We start from the raw sequence: 24,266 nt of genomic DNA, 5'->3' as shown, positions 1-24,266 counted from the left end.
TGCTACATTTGCGTCATCTAATGCCGCAATATATTAAGACTCGGTGGTGGAATCCATCGTCATGTTTCACTTGGAACACATACGACACCTCGTTAATAAGCATGAATATAAATCCCAATGTCCTTTTTTAGTCGTCCACTTCCGATTGAAACACTAATGTCATCGAACGACTTTATTTTCAACTCGGAATCCCCATAGACTATATATGAACAATTCCTTAGTTTTTCGCAAGTATTTAAGGATTTGTTTCATAGCTATCCAACTACGTTTTTTTTTTTTTTTTTTTTTGAGTAAATTCGAGTCCATTACAAGGGGAAATAGGGGTGGGGGGGACTCGAACCCTAGACCGTTACCCTATTGGTAAAGGCTAGGTACCAACTCTCCTAATGAGGGTTGGTGCTATCCAACTACGTTGGTTGGGGTTAGATTGATATCTATAGTGACGTTTCGTTACATACGTTATATCATATCTATAATATGAAATGCGATAACTAAGCGACCTCTTCTATTTATCTAAATAAATACATAGGAAGGTTATCCCAAATTCATGTAATGAGAAATACGTGGACAATCGTGCTTTAGTTGACTGTAGCATCCCTACGACATTCCCAATGAGTAGGATGCTATCAACACAAAGTACTGGGAAACGCAATGGCACTCCCACTAACCTTCTTGTAAACTTAAGGCTCTTTCGAATTCATTACTAAATCAATTGCTTGATTTTTGTGTCGAATCGAACATTCTAATTTATGGGATGCTAGGTTCAATCCATAAATGGATCGATGGAATTTTGCAACCATTTTGCTAATTTGCAGAAGATATGAAGCGTTTCGGCTGCACCACTCTGATTTCCTCAATCTCTCCATTGAGGAAGGTGATCTTCATATCCATTTTCCATATCTCGTAGTCATACTACGCAGAAATGGCTAGCAAAATCCTAATGGAATTATAGCATAGTGTTTCGTGAAAAGTTATCTCACAAACAACAACTTGTCTTAGAGTATCACTCATTTTCACGTGTCTAGCTTTATAGGTCGATACCTTTCCATCTATTCCAACTTAAAGATTATAGATCCACTTGCATCCACCGGGAAAGATTCCGTTGTCCATACCTTGTTGGAGTATATGGAATCCATTTTGGATTTCATGGCGTTAAGACAATATCCCTTACTGCATCAAATACAGCCTCATTGAAGGTTCTTGGATCACATCTCTTGTCAAATTTATTTTAACTACCTTCAATGAGGGTTAGCCTATTGAGTTCTATACGGATCCTTTCGAATCTACACATCGATGGTTGAGAAGGTACATTAATAGGTGATTTGATTTTGATTGGCTCTTGTTCTATTTATGGTGTTGGAACTTCAATTCGTGGTTCTCGAATTTCTTCGAGTTCTACCATACACCTATTCTATCGCATAGAACCTTCTTCTTTAAGAATGTGGCATTCCCCGAGATAAACACATTTGTTTCAAGGGATAGTAGAATAAGTATCTACAACAAATTTTGAGATACCCCACGAAATGGCATAAGTTGGATTGACTATTCAACTCGTCTCCCACTAGCCACTTCATGTAAGTGGATTATCGGGAATGCCAAAGTTCATATGGTGTGGAACTAACTGCTTTGGTGTTAACGCTATTCAGCAAATACGCGGCGGTATGGAGTGCATGACCCTATAAGTAAGCCGGTAACTTAGTGAATCACGTTCTCTCTAAGATAGTCGATAAACTCATCATTTAAGTATTTTCCACTACGATCGGATTGTAATTTCTTAATACTTCGTATGAGTTTCTTTTCTACTTCATTTCTGAAATGTTTAAACATTTCATATAATTCAAATTTGTACTTCATCAAGTATACGTAACCATACCTTGAGTAATCACCGGTAAATGTTACGAATTAGTTAAAACCACCCGTGGCACTAACACATAGTGGACCACACATGTCTGTATAGATCAAATCCAAGAGACCTTTAACACGCTCCATTTGTCCCTTAATGGTAATTTGGACATTTTTCATTTTAAACAAAATTTACAAGCCCACATTGAGTTCACATCATCCAACATGAACAATCCCTCACATGCAAACTCATTCATTCATCTTAAAGAAATATGTCCTAATCTAACATGCCAAAGTTGTGTTGAGTTATCTTCTATATTGAGTTCAGGTTAAACGACAAATGCTTCTTTCTCAGAACGTTTCCGACCAAGATACTCCGTGCAGTTTACAAAGCCCAATGCTCTGTCTTTGCACATTGGAAGCAAGCATCACTTATATGCTTGTTTTCCTTATCCTTGCGAATACTCGAATCACCCCTAATCTATTGTTTGCTCGACTAGGAACTATTTTCCTTTTACCTTCTTCTTCCACTTTGAACTATTCATAGAAAAATATATAGAAGGTGCCGACGGTAAAACAAACGTTTCTTTGTTTTTAACTCACTCGTATTTCAACATGTTGACCAACTCTTTCAAAAAGAGATTCAACCATATTCTCATTGAAATTAATTATGAACGTTTCATAAGAGGTAGTTAGTGATGGAAGCATGAGATTCACCGAGAACTTTGGTGGGAGAACGGCATCGTGTTCATGTAACTTCTTTGGGAGCGAGTCATCTTATACCATGCTCATGGATCGGAGTCCTTTCGCGTAGCGTAAGAGACATCAACTCCTTAGTCATCACAAACCTCATTGTCATAATGCTCTCAACACACACGATCTCGAGGTGAGACTTTGTGTCAACAACATAAAGGTCATTCTCATAATTCATCGCTAACTTGGGAGACTAGGTGCCATCATATAACACTTCGCCAATACGGACACCCATCTTTCACTTCTAATAAGTGGTCGTCTCCTACTGAGTTGAGTTATCATGAAGTTTGGTCGGGGTATAATTGAGTATGCACAATTGATCTTGGAGCAAAAGCACGAAACGAATGTTTATTGAGCCAATCAAGGTAATTATTGCCATTAAGTTTTATTGGTGTCGAGAATTGACGATGAGGGATTCATAGCATTTAAACTGAAAAAGCTTTAAGTAGACTTACATAAAAGATAATTCATTATTAATGATTGCAATTAAAGATTTGAAATTTAATCATTTAATTGTACTCCCACTATATTTTATCGAATTCCACTACCCTCTAGCAGACAAACGAGAAAACTTATTTTTCTTTTAATGGGCTTTAGGTCCAGTAGGCAAATGTAACGCGTAGTTAATCTAGCCCGATTACATTAGTCCATAGGTAGATCTCCATACATCATATCGTTATATGACCCTAAAGATATATTTTCCTCACACTTGATAATGACCTAAGTTAATCTCGCGAATTCAAAATTTTCGTGTGTCAAGTCTAATCTACCAAGCAAAGATGCTCATAGAACTAATTGTACCAAACTAATGTAGCCCCTAGTTAATAGAGCCGACCACATTAATCTAGCATAACCGTTTCTATGGCTACCTTTATCATTATTTCAATTAAATTACAACTTACTCTACTATAGCGCTTCCCGCTAACACAACTTACTGCACTATTGCAAGGGGCTACACATAATTTAACCGTTGTAGAAGGAAAGAAAAATTCAACAAATTGGTTTTTCTTTATAGCTTGAAATTAATTAAGAATAAATGATTTATTATTGTTTTGTTGTTATCTCATTAGAATTATTGGACAGGTCGATTGGATTCCTACAACTATGTTCTCTAAAGGTACATGGAAACTCATATTGTTCTAAGAGGAACATTCGACCTAAACTATAATTAATTACAATAATTAATTATGAAGATTTGTTTCAAAATAACTAAAGGACCTTAATCAACATAAATCAATCAAATAAGATTAAGATACAATTAATTAAGTTGAAGTATAATCACTATTATACATGTGTTCTATTAATGAAACTAATTTAATGTTTAAATTAATTAATTAATCAAACACTCATTTATCGAACAACATTGACTAATGGATCGAATATATGGATTTGGATTTAATTGATAATTAATTTCAAAAAAATAAAAATCAATTTTGATTTAATTTTAATTTCTGGAAAAAAGAATTAATTATTTATTTATTTATGGATGTCTGAACCGGCTAGACCCGGTCGGACCGGTTGAACCAGCATGACCGAGCTTTCCGGCCCAAATAGTTTTTAGAAAATCATTTTGGAATTTAAAACTCTCAAATTCCATTTTAATTGTAAATCCAATATCCATTTCCAATTTTAAAATCGATCAAAATCCAATTTTAAAATGAAAATTCAATTTTCTAATTCCAATTTCAAAATTGATCAAATACAGTTTTACTATTAAATCTAATTTTCTAATTCCAATTTTATAATCGATCAAATCCAAGTTTAAAATCAAATCCAATTTTCTAATTCTAATTTTAACATCGATCAAATCCAATTTTAAAATCAAATGAAAATTAAACCAATCCAATTTCAATTTCACCAATTCAATCAATTCAATAAACTATTCACATGCAATCGAAAGCAATAAACACGTAGGCAATTAATTGCGCTTAATTGCGCAACCGTAGCTCTGATACCACTGTTGAAGATCAAGCACGTGTACCGGCGGAAAACAAAAATTTTATTTTACTATATATAAACTAATTTATATAAACAAGCATGTGCACAATAGATTACAATTAATTCCGTACCTTTTCGCTTCCAATCACCGACAAACATGTTCGCATATATAAATAATTTAAATAACATAAATTAAATCATCATAGCATGCACGCGAAATTAAAACAAATAATAAACATGCTCAACGAACGATTTACATAAACTCATAATCCAACATATAGATTCATATGATCAATAATCAATTAACATACATTAATCTCAATTAATATAAATTAATTAATACATGTGTATTAATAAGGAAAAACAATATGTTACCCTTGAAGCGTGAATCGAACGAAGACTCGAGAAGATGGCTAGCTGCTCTTCCCACTCCTACTGATCCAACCTGTTTGCTGATCTGAAATTACAGCCCTGCTCTGACTTCAATATCACCATGGTTATTTACTGGATGGACAATTCCTTCGTAAAGATTGTAGATTTATGAGTCGTGAAGCTTCTGTCAAAATTTCACGTCCATTCGATTAACTCGTATATTCAATCCACTATCCATACAACACTAGATACGTGCTAGGCTAAGTACAACGAAGAAGAACGAAGGGAAAAGGAAGAAGCCGATACGGTGGCGACTTGCGGCGGCGCGACAGCTGGTGGCGGAGGTAGGGTTTCGGCTGCAAGGTGGACGACCGTGAGGAGATAAGTTAGGGTTTCAAGTTTGTGTTATGTCATTTTTTGTAGTGTGTCTTTGACAAGACATATAAATCCTATTTATATGCCACTTGTGAAAACCCTAACAGGCCTTAAATTGAGCTAGGCTCAACTCCTTAAGTTCACTCTCTTTCTCGGCTCGGTTCTAACAAACGATTGATCTGAAAAATATAACCATTATATTTTGACAATGAGCACAAATTCTCGTCGATACGAGTACCACTTTGCAATTTACCAATTTCTGAAATTGGAAACCCTAATTTAGGACTTGCCAAATTGGGAAACTTCCGAAAATAGAAAGTTCACTAAATTTCCGTTGGATTCTTTTCCTCTACTTATTCTCATCCGTAATTAACAATTACGAATGTTGGACTCAATCACATTGACTTCAAATTACACAAAGATTAACTAATTAATCTTAGCTCATTGCATTAAGGATCTCAAGTACACGAGCAGTGTAACCCTCGATGGTTCAGGTGTAAGCTAGCGGTGGGCCCACAACCTATTGTTGTTTAAACTCGTCCCTAGAGTTACAATTAAGATGAATCTAGTTTCAACTTAACTACCCAACGAATCAAGATTGGCGTCTAGCAACTACGCGTCATGATTCACTAGATACAAATGAAGTGCCTGCTAGAACCTTGTGACATAGTTAATGTACACTACGATCGTTTCGATACATATATCCAGATTCAACTAGAGGCATTGGTTCGTCGAGTCCTCTTTATGTGTTCAATAACTGTGTGGACGTTCTTGATTATATAATCCATTCGTGTTTGTCTTAGAGAAACAAATTTATGTAATCACGACACTTTCAGTTGTGGCCACATACTTCATGGATTATATTTCGCAAGAACACAACGGATATCCATGACTGATCAAGCGATCGAATCCCCTAATACAATGCACAGACCTCCCACTAGATTTCGGACTGCACGAACACTAGCCCTTGGGGCGGTCCTCGGTGGAACTCAGGATAGGTGACGATACACCTGGTCCTCTAGTAAAGTCACGGTGATGTCTGGGTCTTAAGGATTAATGGTGTACAACTATATCATAGAAACCTCTACTCGATTATTGCGAACCACTTAGAGATGTCTAGATTGATGGAGTTCAGTGAACTCATCAACTTATGAACACCCACTTATCACTACAAGAAAAAATAGGTTTAGTGACCAAATTCTCAGCGACGATATAAACATGGTCACTGAATACATAGATTTAGCCACCAATAGTGTTTTGGTTGCAAATGTTGAATGACGCATATATTTTTGCGACCAAGTAGCATTGGGTTGTAAAAAATGGTCACTGTAATTAAGCAAGCCTCGGAGAAGAGAACAACGACTGACATTGGATTCCTTAGCGAGAATTTTATATGGTCGCTATAAATAAACCGTAACAATGACCAATATTAATAAACTACACAGTTGTTACTATAACTCTTAAAGAACAATAGATAACAACCACCCGTGTGGTTGCTATCAAGTACTCATAGCAACCACCTCGTCCATAGTTGCTAGAAAATACTTCTAGCGACCAAATGCACATTGTCATTGTTCTTTTATTACAAAAATTATTTAACTGATTTTTTTTTTTTAAATTTCAAATAAAACTAGAATTTTAACCTTATAAATTATACGTGGTTCGCTATATCAACGATATTACCAATTTCAACTTCATTCACATTAGCTTAACTCATGTTTTATCATCTCTTTTGATGAAGAAACTGAAAATAAAATATTTTTTTGAATATCAACCAACCATGATTTGTTTTATAAGAAAATCTGCAAATAATATTTTGAATAGGAAACCTCTGTCATTATCTTTTCAAGTCGTCATACAAAACCAACAATTAAATTAGGATTTTTCTCTTTTTTTTAGCTAGGAGAAAACAATGTAGTAAATTAGAAGAAGACAGAGTAGTACAAATCCTAAATGCATCAAAATAAATTAAACAAAGTAGTATAATAAAAAAGATAAAACTGAGTAGTAGCACAATAAAAAAGGGGAAACCAAATGCATTAAAGAAATTCTAAGAAAATCAACTGATGGTTACAAAAAATGAGTATGACCACAATGATGAAAAAGAAAAAGACAATATACAACAGCTAGAAAATGAGTACATAATCAGATAATAAACAATAAAGAACCATGTTATTATAATCATCCTCATTAAACACTAACAATTCAGAAAAAAAAATATAATCGTTCATATTTAAAGCATGAAATATAAGAGTTGATACGAAACATGTGAAAACTAAAACGAATCAAGGGATAAACATTCCCTCGTGTTAAATAGTTCATGAACTTCAAAACATAAATAAAATATTGCTCTTAGAAACAATTAATCTAATTAATCTAAATATACCTCAATCCAATAACTGTATCCATGTGATGGTATTAATCTGCATCAAGAAGCACACAAAGTATAATGAGTGCAAAAATTTGATCATCAATTATTTCTTGATTAAAACAATATAGTTTAAATTTATTTGAATATACATTTTACCAGAAAATGTTTCGGTATCAATTATTTCAGAAAAGATTCTACCGGTCATCTTCTCAACACAATTCACCACAGCCTCTACTGTGGTCTTTTGAATAGCTAATTCAGCTTTTGCACTTGCCAAATCTGCTTGTGTGGTCGCTAACTCTTCTTCTAATCGTGCTCCACTAGTAGATAATTCATAAGGTAAAGAAACATTACTACGTGATGAATTTTTGTTGAGACCTTTTGATTTTGCATATGATGAATTTTCTCCAAGGACAGTAATGCAAATCTTTACTGCGTTCATACGTTCACCTTCTGCCAAAGCTTGTTGTTGTTCTTTCAATTCCTTCATTTGAACCTATTTCAAAGAAAAAATATTAGAATTAGTTCGTGCATAAAATACTTACTCTTAGTACATACATATAATGGGTAAAGAATAAAATAAAACTTGGGTTACACTTACACTTTTAGCCTCGGCATCTTTGACGGACCATCCATTCTTTGCATTGTAGAATTGAACCGTGTACATATCAACATCATCCAGGCTCTGTTATAAAGTAATAAAAAAGTATAAGTTTATAGTTATAATTAAATATTTACAATGAAGAAAATATATACATGACTAATATTCTCATGTTGATGAGCAGCACGAGATTTAGTCCCCAATTTATGACTATATTTCAGCTTATCTCTATTGTTAGATTGAGTCTCTGAAATTTTCTGCAAATATTTAAATAAACAATTAACACGGTAACTTGCTTTTTGGATCAACAACATTAAAGTAAAAACGTATACATTAAATGTGTCTGTCTCCCAGAAATCGCATAACCAAAGCCAATCATCACGGCGATTGGCAAGTTTTTCATAAGTACTTTGTCTAGCTAGTCTCACACCACTTTTATCTCTGATCGTTTGATAATGCTTATGAGCATTGGATCGAAACGTGGAGTACTGTTTAGCAAAAGACTTCCAAATACAAGTCACAACATGAGGTTCATCTACTTCATAGCTGAGCTTATTCTTTACCATTTAGGAGATTTAATATACTCAAGTTAGATATTATTGCATTGTTAACATCTGAACTAAAATAGAAAATACAAATGAAGAAAATCGAATGAGTCACTTATAATCAACTTTCTGAAAAGATCTTCTTTTTCCTCAACTGGAATTTTTGCCCAACGCGCTACTTGCATTGGAGCGTCAAGCCTAATCAATACCCCAATTTGAGTTGCGTGCTTCGAGCTGTGCTCCCCAATAGGCTTGTTGACTCCTCTCGGAATCACAATTTTTGGCTTCTCTCCACATTTGCGTACATACTTTTGTGTATTTAACCCTCGAGTAAGACCGCAACCTCGTTTCTCAGCCACTAATCCTGTAAAAAATTCTAGGAGAAGTGAAATCGATAATTAATAATTTTAGAATAATCTTAAGAAAGATATAATATGTTTAAACATTACCGTTGGTGGCATCAAAAGTGTTATCAACCACATCTGCTATTGACTCTACAAATAAATGTTTTTTATTGCATATGATAATAAGTGAAATAAACCCAAAACAAAAAAAAAACATTAATTTTAGCCAATCATGCCTCCAACATTAATTCTGATTTACCATCTAACGCATTAGGCGCAAGTTGCACTATAAGCTCTTCCATTTGCACTCTAGTGGTTTTGGGCGCATGAAGTGACACTCTCTTTCTCTTACCTAGAATTACAATATTCAAAGTCGAAAAATTAGAGTGAAAAACTACTGTAACTAAAATAACACAAATAATGGAATTATCGCCCCTAGTGAAATCAATAATTAATAACTGTGGAATAATCTTTTAAGAAAGATAAAATATATTTAAACATTACCATTGGTGGCGTTAGATGTGTTTTCAACTACATCTACAATTAGATCTGTAAAAAAAATATTGAAAGTGAGATAAACAAGAAATGACTAAAAGTAGTTGTAGTCAATAATACCTCTACCGTTAATTATGATATTCCCGTTTGATGCTTTATGCACATGTTGTTGTGCAAGATCTTCCATTTACACTCTAGAAGTTTTTGCCGCATGAAGTGATGCTTTGTTTCTCTTATCTAGAATTACAACATTCGATGTACAACACATTAGATTATATTAACTAGAAAAACTATTGTATCTAAAATAACATAAATAACAATATTATCACCCGAAGATTGATGCAGAGAATGCATAGTTGGATCATCGTATTTGTCGCTTGTTGCAGCTGCTAATGCCTTGGATAACTCAATTTTACGCTTTAAATCCCTACTTTTACTAGCCGTTGTCAATGCTCTTGTCAATTCCATTTTACGCTTACTATTGATACTCATTATCAAACCTAATATTTAAATATAAGTAGATGATCAAAATCTATAAATCTTATCAAAACAGATAAAATAATTGTAAAACTTGGTTTTGTAATATATTTTATCTAGTTATAATTATCTTTAAAAAATATGTACTGAAATTATTAGAAATTATGATTAACTTTTAACTAGCCATAACTTAGATGACACACATAAAACACATCTGAAGCATTTGGAACATGTTGATTTTTGTAAGGAACATATATGTTATAATTGAAATTGTAACATAACCTATTCATATTCTCTCAAGTAAATAATGATATGACTCTATGTTTTATATGTAAAAAAATTTAAATATTCAATAACCTATTCATATTCTCTCAAGTAAATATTGAAATTACTCTTTGTTTTATATGTACAAAAATTTAAATATTCAATAACGAGTACATCGAAAAAAGAAAAAAAAATCTAAAAAAACACCTTTCACCACTTATCTGCGTGAATTAATAAATAGGTATAGGTGTTACCAGTACGATTGAGTTGATTATACTCGCAGTGGAAGCTACGAAATTCGTGGTCAGAGTTTACCCACAAACCCACAATATCTATATGTGCTTCTTTAGTAAAGATTGATGAGAAGCAAAGTCACCTTTTATAGCAGAGAAGAACAGAGGAGATCGCAGGTGATAAGGAAAGATGGTGATTTGGTTGAAGACGTGCATAATCGTGATCCATTACCGCCAATTTCTATCAATTGCCGCCAGCTTTTTAGATAAAAAATGAAGAAGAAACGAGGTAAAAAAATAAGGGCTAGATTTTATCTTTTTGGTTTTATGGGCTGGACTATATCCATATGCTCTGTATAATCTTAATTAATTAACATTTTGATACATTAAATAATATACTTATTCGTATTGTATTGCTCTCACTCAACAGATTAATCATTAATTATAAATGAAAAATTGAGTTGTAGTGTTAGTACATGAAGTAAAATATTAATATTTAATCTACACAATTCCCTTTTTTTTATATATATATGTAATATTAGTATTTATACAAAAAATCCTTTTCTTTTATCGTGCAATTTATAAAAATAAATAAAAACTCAAAGATTTTAAATGTTTTAGTAAAATTTGGTTATTTACCGAAGCAAACCGCATATTTTGGTTCGGTAAACGGTATGACAGTTTTGCTTACCGAAATTTCGGTATTAATTCACCAAATCAGCAAACCAAGTCACGAGACTAAAATCATCGGAATCTAAAACTCCATCTACTTGTTTTCATTAATCACGAGGCTAAAATCATCGAGATCTTGAAATCCATCTTTTTATTTTCATTAATCACGAGGCTAAAATCATCGAAATCCATTCTAATTCTATAAGTTTCGGATAATACGAAATTTTGAAATTTCAGATATCATATTAATTATGAAATTTTCCAGAGTTCAGAATTTTTCGGCTATTTTGTAAAACTTCAGTAACTAAGAACGCACACTTTGACAAGCATCAATCACACGAACTTCATTGATTTTAACTAATTCTAAAAATCATGTTCTTTTGAAATCATGAGTAGACGTGCTCATACGGTCGGTAAACCGACCAACCTAAACATAATTGAGCCGACAATTTGCTACGTGCCAAATATCGAACCGTTAATTCACTTCGGTATTTGGATTTTTTGTTTTTATTTTATATTTATATTTTTATATGTAATATTGATATTTATACTAAAATTCCTTTTTTATACTACAATTTATAAAAATAAATAAAACCTCAAAACTTTACCACAATTTTAATACAATTTCAGTAATTTGGTTATTTACCGAAGCAAACCGCATATTTCGGTTCGTTAAACGGTATGAAATTTTGGCGTACCGAAATTTCGGTATGGTTTTACCAAATGAACAACCCAAGTCACGAGGCTAAAATCATCGGAATCTAGAAATCCATCTACTTATGTTCATTAATCACGAGGCTAAAATCATCAGAATCTAGAAATCTATCTACTTATGTTCATTAATCACGAGGCTAAGATCACCGAAATCTAGAAAATCATTCTAATTAAAAGTTTCGAAAATTTCAAAATTTTGAAATTTTCCAGAGTTCTGAAATTTTTAAGATGTTGTAAAACTTCAGAAAATAAGAACACGAGCTTCATCATACGAAGTAATTTTAAAAATCATCTCATTTTGAAATCAAGAGTAGGCGGTAAACCGACCAACCTAAACATAATCGAGTCGAAAAATTTCTACGTGCCAAATACCGAACCGATAACTCGGTTCGATATTCGGTTTTTTTGGGTTTTTTTTATATTTATATTTATATATGATGTAATATCAATATGTATACTAAAATTCCTTTTTTATACTACAATTTATAATAATAAATAAACACTCAAAATTCTAATAATCATACAAATTAAAGATGAATTGGTTAGATCATTAAAAAAATCATATCTACGTGTCAAGTTAATTAAAATAAGAAGGTTTTGAGATATTAGTAAAATATTTAATTAGTTGTCCTTTTTTTTTTGAGGAAAGAAAGGAAATTTTATTCGGCTAAATTAGCCAAAATTAGAGGAAGGAACTGACCCTCCGAGTTGCGAGCTCAATAATGTTTGCTAATGCATGAGCTAAATTATTACAAGTGCGAGGAATAATAGAAAATTGACACGAAATGAACGATGAAATAAGAGCCTGAATGTCCTCTAGATATGCTCTAAACGGGCTTAAACTAGCGTCTTCATCCCTAAGAGCCGTAATGAGTTGCTGACAATCCCCTTCGAGGATAATCGAGTTCCAACATTTAGCCTTCGCCATTTGGATCGCTTTGAGGGCTGCGTGGGCTTCTCCTTCTACCGCTTGGACAGTTTTTGTGAATTTTTTAACGCACCACCAAAGTACAACCTTCTCTGAATTTCGGGCCACCATACTAACTCTGTAGAAAGATTGGGATGGCGGTAGAGCGGCATCAAAATTTACCTTGATGAAACCGTCCGGTGGTGGGCTCCAATTTCGTCGTGGGACGGGATCTTTGGGCGTAGGCGGGACATGGCATGCAGCTCTGAAAACAGAAAGGTAGTTTTCGCTCCAACTACAAAACTCCCAACCTCTTAATCCCACCTCTCCATGAGCCTCGCGATTCCTTGAATCCCAAAATTTCCAGCAGTGAATCATTGCTAGGTAGAAAAGATCTTTCGATAGCTTTTTCCTTATTTGCTCAATCCATTGACGGAAGGAAGCCGGCTCGATTGCCCCGTTGAGTTCGAACGGTTGGCCCAACCAAACCTTAGTTAAGCTCCTACATTGGACCAAAGCATGAACGGTTGTTTCGGGTTTAATCCTACACCTGCCACAAAATGGGTTAGATGAAACATGTCGTCGGAATAGAGCAGCGTTGGCCGGGATAAGATCTCCAACAGCTCTCCAAATGAAGATTTTGATCTTTGGTGGAATACTCAAATGCCAAATAAATTTCCAAAACTCTTTGTCTTCACTCTGCGAAGAGTTCTCGTATTCATGGTCTCCGCTACCAGTGTTGTGGCGTTGCATAATGTTATGGAAACAAGATTTGACCGTGAAATCTCCGGAGCGTGAATAGTGCCACACCAGCCGGTCATTTGCGTGGGTACTACCAATGGGGGTCGTGAGTATTCTGTGGCGGTCGATTGGCCAAAACTTCTCGTCGATGGCTCCAAATTCCATGTACGAGAGTCGGGCATAATTAGATCTTCCACTTTGTCCAGGAAAGCGTAGTATATCGGCCTGCGTGTTATTATACAGAAGTTACCATCCTCTTTAATCCATGGATCACCTCAGATGGAGGTGTGCTCACCGTTACCAATACGAAACCGTAGGCCATCTTTGACGTGGAGGCGAGCAAGGAGGAGGCTCCGCCAAGTGGCCGACGGGCGGAGCCCCATTGGTGCTGACCAGAAGTTGCCCGACGGGAGGTACTTTGCACGAAGCAGCCTGGACAACAATAGCTCCGGATTTGTAACTATCCTCCATACTTTTTTAGCCAGCATTGCAAGGTTGAACGAACGAAGGTGCCGAAACCCCATGCCCCCGTTTTCTTTAGGAGCACACATCTTGACCCACGGTGCCCAAGACATCGAACGAGATTTTCCGTTACTCCACCAAAACCTTTGAATCGCCTTCTCCAAATCATAGATAAGACCCACTAGGAGACTAAAAAGACTCATGAGATACGAGGGAATAGATTGGAGCGCCGCTTTGATGAGGAATTCCTTTCCTGCTTTCGATAATTGTTTTTCACCCCATCCCTCTATGCGAGCGAGAATCCGATCCCTTAGGAACCCAAAAATGGCCTGCTTTGATTTCCCCATAGAAAACGACATACCGAGATATTTTTCATGCCTCGCTACTATTTGAAAACCCAAGGTGGATTGATTCAAGTGTTGCGTCTCTTGTGGTGTCATGGGGCAAAAGTTCATTGTGGATTTTTCAAGATTAACAACTTGGCCCAAAGCAAGTGCATAATATTGTAGTATCCGGTGTAGGGTCATAGCACTCTCCGGTGTTGCCTGACAGAACACGATGGTGTCGTCCGCAAAGCAGAGGCATGAAACACTTGGCGCGGTGGGAGCTATTTTGATTCCTTTGAGAGATCCGTCAATTTCAGCCTGGCGAATCATTGCTAGGAGAGCCTCCGTGCACAAAATGAAGAGGTATGGGGAGAGTGGGTCCCCCTGTCGAAGTCCTCGATTCGGCTTTAACGATCGAAACTGGCATCCGTTGAAAAGAAAAGAATAATTCACAGAACAAACACATAGCATAATCAGCTCTGTCACAGATGTAGGGAAACCAAGTCCATATAAAATTTTCCGTAAGAAAGACCATTCGATTCGATCGTACGCTTTACTAATATCCAACTTAGCCGCCATAAAGTTTGTGTGTTTTTTAGTATTAGATTTAATATAGTGGTTTACTTCATACGCGACAAGAACATTATCAGTGATAAGGCGCTTGGGCACAAAGGCTAATTGGGTGGGGGAGACAATATTCAACAGAAAGGGTTTAATACGATTAGCAATGGTTTTCGACCCAAATTTGTATATAACGTTACACAAACTTATCGGCCTGTACTCGGAGATTTTTTCCGGAGTTTTAACCTTAGGAATGAGAACAATGAAGGTGTAGTTTAGTTTTCTAGGGAGCTTTTTGTTATTAAGAAAATCTAGAACACATTTAAGCACATTATTCCCTAGCACATGCCAACATTTAGTAAAGAACAAAACCGGGAAGCCGTCAGGGCTTGGGGATTTGGTGGGAGACATTTGGGAAATAGCTCGTATTACCTTGTCCGCTGTAAAAGGTAGAGAAAGTAACTAGCTAGCCTCATTGGATACCCTTGGCTCGATGTTCTGCAGCACTCTCTCAATCACACTCTCCGTTGGATGGGTGGACTGAAAAATCGATGAGAAATACTTTGCAATCACCTGCTCAATATCGGTTTTGTTTTATTTCCATTCTCCCGAGTCATCTTTGAGCTTGTGAACCCAGTTCGTCCGTTTCCTATTTATGGCCTTCGCATGGAAAAAGCCCGTGTTCCGGTCTCCTTCCCTCATCCACTGCACTCGGCTCCGTTGTTTCCAATAAGTGTCAAGATCTGATAGGCATGTTCGAGCTCCATCTGTAACTCTCTCCTTTCCCTAATTTCATCTGTCGAGCTCCTTGTCATGTTCAAAAGGTGAAGTCTTTGCTGCATATGCGCAATGCGTTTCCTAGGGTTGTGGATACCAACCCAGCTCCACCGCATAAGCGCTGCTCGACAGCTCTCCGTTTTGGTCAACAAATCTTCGATCGGATCAGTTTCCGTTTGCTCACTCCATTGCTCATGGATAATGTCTACACAATCTTCATGTCGGATCCACATGGCCTCGAATTGAAATGGTCGGCGTCTCCTTTCCCTCTTAGTTGTGTCCCGGGTTTTAAGGGTGAGCAAAATCGGCACGTGATCAGACCCTCCAAACTCCAAGTGCTGAACTTGGGCCTGTGGAAAAAGGGATCGCCAGTTGTCATTTCCACACACCCGATCGAGTCTACATCTCACGGTTAGTGGTGTTTCTCGTTTATTCGACCATGTGTAAATTGATCGTGAGTAACCCAAGTCAGTGAGTTTGCAGTCCTGTAAAGCCTCTATGAAACTCAATATCATTGAGAGTGGTCTAGGGTTTCCTCCGTCCTTCTCAGACGCAGAGAGCGTATCGTTGAAGTCATCGCCCACAATCTATGGAAGATTTCGTTGTCCCGACAACAAACGGAGAAGGTCCCATGTTAAATGTCGCCGAGCGTGCTCCGGATAGCCATAAATACCTGTAATCCTCCATTTCTCTAATGTGTCCGAATAAGTGATCTCCACATCGATGTGATGATTCGAGAGAGAGATAAGGTCTACTTGCACGTTCTTTTGCCAGAAAAGTGCGAGCCCTCCCGCTCGTCCGTTTTTGTCAACCGATACCCCAAATAGGTTCCATTTCTTCTTTAGTCTCTCTACCAAGTCTGATGTCGCTTTCGTTTCCGAAATAAACATCACTGAGGGGTGGTGAATTCGGAGGATATCTCTGAATGAGTGAATTGTCAAGGGCACCCCCAACCCTTGACAATTCCAAAATAGACAACTCATTGGTATCGGCGGGACTGCGAGGCAGTCTCCGCCGTTGAGCTTGTTTCTTCGTCGCGTAAACAATGGGTGTGCTGTCTTTTTCCACCTCTCGTGTCTCCAATAGTAGCTTCTCCATTTGCTCTTTTGGCCTTATTTTTCTTTGATACCGCTATCTTCTTTATTGGAAACGGTCCAATGGGAATTGTGGGCGATACTTGGATAGGATTATTAATCAGGCTGCATTCCATCAGCCCCGTAGGCTCATTGTTCTCCTTTCCACCATTCGAGCTCTGCTGGATTGCTGTCCCAGGGGTTCTCTGATCAAAATCAAAAATGCCTCGTCCTCGTGAGGTCGATCCCTGCTGATGGTTCAGGAAGTTAGCAGACGCGGGTAATATCGGTTGGAGAGGTAATCTGACGGTTTGGGTTGTTGTGGTCTGATTGGCTCAGAGCCAAGTTCCATACGGGAAGTTCTCAGCAGGTTCTTCAAACTCATCCTCGTATCTCCTCGGGCACTTCTGTTCTCCATGCCCAAGAACGCCGCATAAGAAACAGAAGTTCGGTAATTGTTTGTAGGTAAAATTCAACCAGACCCTAGCGTCGTTCGTATCGTGGATAAAAAAGCCTCTTTTGAGACTTTTAGATGTGTCGATCTCCACTTTGATTGGCATATAGCTAGCGATATCTAGCTGCTGAGGGTTCATAATCTGTATAAAGAAGCCTATCCGATTGCCGATAAGATTAGCCGTCTCTGTGGATCTGTACGCCATTGGAATATTGTGGCACGAACTATGATCTTCATCAGTTTCACCTCCACTTCGTTAACATCCTCCCCATCCGCCAGATCGTGAAATAATAGGGCGTGTCTGTCCAGTAGCCACGGAAAACAACTTATGACATACAAATTTAGGAAATACGTCAAAACATAATATAATAATAATAAACTTAAAATACGAGAAATAAGACGTGCCACCGCCCCTTTTCCCATCTTTATTTTTTCTTTTTTGTTTTCTTCTCTTCCGTCGCCGTCAATGAAACAAACTAGTGGTGCGGTTGAAAAAATTCAAGAAGTAAAAGGAATTCACCACCAACTATCAAAGATCTGATATTGTTGCTTCGTCTGGCTACTTTTTCCCCAAAAATTGATTGACACAAAGTCTACGGTTCAAACATTGGGGAAAATCTTTTAGTTTTAATTTTGGAGAATTAGCATTGCCGGTCGTATTCTATTGTTTCCGACTTACTGCTTGTCGGCCTGAGTTATTTGGGTTAGTATTAGTTGTCTATTGAATCTTTGCTACAAGATTTGTACAATTTCATGATATTAGCTTTCCAATTAGAAGATGCGTATATCCTTGATTGATGTTGAAACAAAATGTGATGTTGGTGATGTCTATAGTCTTACTTCACTAATCGGTTGTATTATTATATTTACAAGCACTTTTTATATTTCACTGCAGAAAAATACAAATGGATAGGAGTTGGATCAAACTCAAACAATTTACTTCAAAGGAGTATGTTGATGGAGTCAAAAGTTTCATGCAATTTTCTTCACAGCATATTGAAGAGAAAAATAATATGCTTTGTCCGTGCGGAAAATGCTTGAATCAAATTTTTCATTCACCTTACTTGGTAAAAATGCATTTACTGATCAATGGTATAGATGTTGATTACATTGAATGGGTGTACCATGGTGAAAGTTTTAATCAGTATGTAGAAGATGACCCTAAGGAAGATGACGTTGCTCGTGAGAATGATGAAACATTTGAAGAGGAAGAGATGTTAGAGGACTTGAATTTTGGTATGCATAATTTTGTTTATAATGAAAATGTGTTCGATTCTTCAGACGATTGCCATTTTGATCAACCAAATATTATTTTCGATGAGGAATTGGAAAATTTTCAGAAATCATTGAGCTGTGCACAACGCAAATTATATCCTGGTTGCTCCAAAACATTGTTATCTTTCCTTGTCAAATTTCTTCACATCAAACTCCTAAATCGAATGACTAATAAATTCCATGACATGCTTGTTGATTTATTCAAAAAATATCTGCCTGAAGGTGATATCATTCCTTCATCATTTTACAAGGCGAGAAATATGTTAAAAGGCATTAGGTTGGGCTATGAGTTAATTCATGCATGTAAAAATGATTGTGTTCTCTTCTGGAAAGAATATAAAAGCTTAAATGATTGTCCCATCTGCAAAGAGTCTAGATGGAAAATAAATGATGGTAAAGGAAAGAAAATTCCTCACTAAATTTTGCGTTATTTTCCTGTTAAGCCAAGATTACAGAGGTTATATTTGTCGAGGAAGACATCCTCTGATACGAGATGGCATAAAGACCGTAAAATTGAGGAAGATGATACGTTGATTCATCCTGCAGATTCTGAAGTTTGTAAGGATATTGATAAACAGTACCCCTTGTTTGCTCAAGATCCTCAAAATGTACGGCTTGGACTAGCCACTGATGGATTTAATTATTTTGGTAACATGAGCAAATCTTATAGTATTTGGCCCGTGATCTTAATAGTATTTTGGTAACATGAGCAATTCGTTTTTGGTGTTATGACGTGGCATGTCGACTTTCTCAAATTAATCTTTTTTGACATTTTTACCACTTACTTGTTATATTTATATGTATAAAGATAAATATATTTTGCCCCATAATATTTTATGTTTTCTTAACCTATTAATATAGTAAAATATTTAATTTATATTTTCATTTAGTTAATAAAATTGGTCTCACATACTCATCATCATCTCCATTTTTTGTCCAAAATTAAGATTTATTTGATACTCAATTTATTGCCTAAACTTAGTATTTTATTTACTCATGAGCTTGTTTTTTCTTTTGAAGAACTCATTTTTTTAGAAAAAAAGATGTGCAAAGAACTCATATTGGGGCAACAAAAAAAGAACAAAATAAATTATAATTTTAAAAAGGTAATTTCCCCCCAAAAACTAGTAAAGATATTTTTTTAACGTTTGACTAGAAAACGCAGGGGCTATTTTGTACATTTTGTAATTTAGGGGGGTCTTTGATACATACCCCATAATCCAGGGGTGCACACTGAATTTTTCCCTTCAATATATATATATATATATATATATATATATATATATATATATATATATATATATATATATATATATATATATATATATATATATATATATATATATATGTTGGGTTTCAGGCACGCATACGCAGCGGAAAACAAAAATTTTATGCGAATTAAATGAGTTTAAATCACATAAACACATGCCCGATAAATTAAATCAATTAATTGCGTACCTTTGCGCTTCCAGCGAAATTAAACAACAACATACATGCTAATTATTTAATCGAATTTAAAAAAATTAACATGCTCGCGTTTAAACCAAATAACATGCTCACAATGATTTAAATCGATTACACATAATCACATAAAATCATACGAAACAAACATGAATACATAGGTTTAAACGAAACTCAAATCGAAACTAGGGTTTCGCGTATTTACCTCTTGAAGCGTGAGGTAGGAGCGTTTAGCACGTCGAGATTGCTACGGAAACCAATCCGTACAATCGGGGCAGCAGCGGTGCAGCGGCAGCAGCGGCGCGTGAGGTCACGGCGGCGCGTGAGTTTCACGCGCGAACTTCCGGGCGGCGCGTGGGGCAGCGTGCGGCTTCGGCTCGTGCGTTGCTCCTCGATTCTTCGATCTACAGTCTTCCTCCTCTCGGATTTCACCTCGTATACTTCGATCTACTACAATGTGGCACTAGACACGAAGTAGTTAGAATAAAACGGAAGAAAAGAGAAGGAAAAACAATACCGAAAGGAGAACGGCCGATGGACGGCCGATTCCGGCGACGGAGGGGCGACGGCGGCGCGGTGGTGGCCGCGGAAAGAGAGGCCGAGAGAGAGAGGGGTCGGCCGCTTAGGGTTAGGGTTTGATGTGTCTGTGCAAGGTCTATAAATCATGTATTTATAGTCCCTTGCATAAAACCCTAGCGGGCTTAAGTTGGACCGGGCCCAACAGCTTAAGTCCGTTAGTACTTTCTCTTGCTCGTCTCTCTTAATTCAATGACCGAAAAATTGCAACGATTACATTTTTGGAATCATTATAATTCCCTCGTCATTACGAGTGCCATCTTTCATTTTCCAACTTTCCAAAAGTGGAAACCCTAGTTCAGTGCACTTTCTAAATTTGGAAACTTCCCGATTTAGAAAGTTCACTAACACGTTCGCCTATTCTTTTCCTTTTCTTATTCTCATTCGTAATTCCAAATTACGAATGTTGGACTCAATCGTATTGACCTCCAATTACGCAAAGATAAACTATTTTATCTCTGACCGTTTATTCAAAGATCTCATGTGCACGAGCAGTGTGACCCTCGATGGTTCAGGTGTAAGCTAGCCGTGGGCCCACAACTCTTTGTGGTCAAAACTCGTCCCTTAGAGTTACGATTAAGATGAAGATCGTTTCACCTTAATCACCCAACGAATCAAGATTGGCGTCTAGCAACTACGCGTCATGATTCCCTAGATACAAATGAAGTGCCTGCAAGAACCTTCAGATATAGTTAACGTACAGTACGGTCCCTTCGATGCATATGTCCCGATCGAACTAGAGGCATTGGTTCATCGAGACCTCTTTATATGTTCGATGACAGTGCGATCGTTCTAAGTGTTGTAATCCTTACGTGCATGACTTAGAGAATCGAATTCTCTAATCATCACTCAGTCAGCTCTGGCCAGAGACTTAGAATGATTACAAACTTTCAGAACACACAGGACATCCAAGACTATTCTAGCGATTGAATCCCCGACTACAATGCACAGACCTCCCACTAGATTTCGGACTGCACGAACACTGGCCCTTGGGATGGTCCTCGGTGGAACTCAGGGACAGGTCACGATACAGCTGGTCCTCTAGTGAAGTCACGGTGATGTCTAGGTCATAAGGACTAATGGTGTACAACTATACCATAGATATCTCTACTCGATTGTTGGGAACCACTTAGAGATTTCTAGGGTGAGGGAGTTCAGTGAACTCGTCAACTTACGAGCACCCACTTATGCATGCCGATATCACAATACCGTTTACTGATGAGATGCAGTACACATACACTAAGTGCTAGTCTTCTAATGGGAAAGGCCGATATCCTCATTGGTGGCGTAACCCTTCGACTAGGAACACGTTTAACAGTTATAATACTTAAGTAAATATCTCACGATCCTAACGATCAATTACTAGTACTTGTAATAACTGTAAGGACTATATCTATGCTTGTGACAAAGGGACAAAGATATAGAATGCCAAGGTGTTTTATCATTAATACGAATAAAGGTTCGTTTATTACCATAATAAATACGAAAGACCACAGCCAAAAGTTGGCTTGTTGGTCACCTACTCTAACAATATATATATATATATATATAATATATATATATATATATATATATATATATATATATATATATATATATATATTTTATAATTCAATGTAATATGAATAAAAAAATAATTTGGAAAAATCTTAAATAAGCCAGTGCGATCGATATCGATAGCACTCTTCCATTTGATGCGCGGTGGATACCGACCTCGACTTATATCACTACCGTTTTGATGGTTTTGATACGTTTCCAAAGTTATTTTCCATATTGGTTTACATCACAAAGCATATTGGTTCATACCTTTCTTCATTTGCAAAAGAGGGAGTGCGTAGCCCGAGAAAGAGTATAGGTATTTAAATCCTCTCAACAAAGTATCCAACAATAATACGACACAAATCTCCCTTACGGAAAAAACTTCTTCAAGTGACACACATCCCAAGGTCGTGGGAGCCTTTTTCCTAGTGTGTTTTCAATCCAATATGCTCCTCCCGTGAGTCGCTGCACAACTTTATAGGGCCCTTCCCAGTTTGCTTCAAGCTTGCCTGTTAACTTAAGAGCGTCAGCTAGCGTAATACCAAGTCGCCTATCTCAAATCGTCAGTTACGAACTTTCCTATCGTACGCCACCTTCATAATTTTTTTATCCTTATCAATCTTTGTTGCTGCTGTCACTCGTGCTTCTACAATCGTATCCAAACTCTCTTTAACCAGGAGCTCATTCTGTGCCGGATCAAAAGACTGGATTATTTGTCTTTGCATTGTTATCTCGATTGGTAATACCGCCTCCATTCCATAGACTAACGAAAATGGCGACTCGCCCGTTGCGGACTTGAACATGCACCCCTTGTTGGGAATCGGACACGTGTACGCAGCGGAAAACAAAAATTTTATGCGATTTAAAGAACTTTAAAGCACATAAACACATGCCCGATAATTGAAAACAATTAATTACGTACCTTTGCGCTTCCAGCGAAATTAAAAACAACATACATGCTTAATAATTTAACAAAATTTAAATCAATTAGCATGCGCGCGTTTAAATCAAATATTCATGCTCGCAATAAATAAACAATTCCATGTAGTCACATAAAATCATACAAGAACGAACATAAACATTCTACTTAAACGTCAACGAATCAAAGAACAATGAATTCGTAAGTTTACCTCTTGAAGCGTGAGGTAGGCGCACTAAGCAAAGCGAGATTGCTACGGAAACCAATCCGTACAATCCGGGGCAGGAGCGGCGGAACGGCAGCATTGGTGGCGTAACCTTTCGACTAGGAACACGTTTAACAGTTACAATACTTAAGTAAATATCTCACAATCCTAACGATCAATACTAGTACTTGTAATAACTGTAATGTCTATATCTATGCTTGTGACAAAGGGACAAAGATATAGAATGCCAAGGTATTTTGTCATTAATACGAATAAAGGTTCGTTTATTACCATAATAAATACGAAAGACCACAACCACATGTTGGCTTCTTGGTCACCTACTCTAACACCCCTAGCCTCTTCTAGATGCTTCTTAATGCCCGACACAATTATCCTATTGCTCACCTCTACCTGATCCTTAGCTTGGGGATGTGCCACTGAGCAGAACCGCTGGGTGATGCCCATCTCAACACACCATGCGCGAACCTTAGACCCACTAAACTGTGTTGTATTATCCGAGATGAGTGTACAAGGTATTCCATACCTGCCGCATATGCTCTCCCACAAAAATTTAACGACATTGGCTTCAGTAATTAGTGTCAGTGGTTCAACCTCTGCCCATTTAGAAAAATAATCAACCGCTACCATCAGAAACTTGCGTTGAATAGAAGCCATAGGGAGCGGTCCAACGATATCTATACCCCATTGGGCAAATGGGCATGGCAACGTCAGGATACCAAGCTCTTCCGCCTGAAAGTGTATCAACGGGGCATGCTCTTGGCACTCGGAACATCGTTTCACAAAATCCCCCGAGTCCTTCTTCATTAATGGCCAAAAATCCCCTGCTTGTAAGAGCCGCTTTGCTAGACTCTTAGAACCGGCATGATTACCGCAGCACCCTTCATGCATCTCCCTCATAGCATACTCCACCTCTTCCATCCCGAGATATTTTAATGGGTCCGAGATGAACGGCTGTTTTTATAGGTCTCCATTA

At 36.9% G+C, this 24,266-nt stretch overlaps 1 protein-coding gene across 1 annotated transcript; it reads right to left on the bottom strand.

Moving 5' to 3' along the window:
• Positions 1-12,678: 12,678 nt before the first annotated feature.
• On the bottom strand, positions 12,679-13,809 carry LOC105958446 (uncharacterized). Its single transcript, XM_012982452.1, has one exon. It carries the CDS (start codon positions 13,807-13,809, stop codon positions 12,679-12,681), a length of 1,131 nt encoding a protein of 376 aa, XP_012837906.1.
• Between the last annotated feature and the right edge of the window lie 10,457 nt (positions 13,810-24,266).

The sequence above is a fragment of the Erythranthe guttata genome, chromosome 11, assembly GCF_056151865.1.
Source record: "Erythranthe guttata isolate IM_541 chromosome 11, IM_541, whole genome shotgun sequence".
NCBI lineage: Eukaryota > Viridiplantae > Streptophyta > Magnoliopsida > Lamiales > Phrymaceae > Erythranthe > Erythranthe guttata.
Note: the sequence above shows the minus strand (reverse complement) of the source record. Positions and strands in the feature narration are given on the sequence as shown.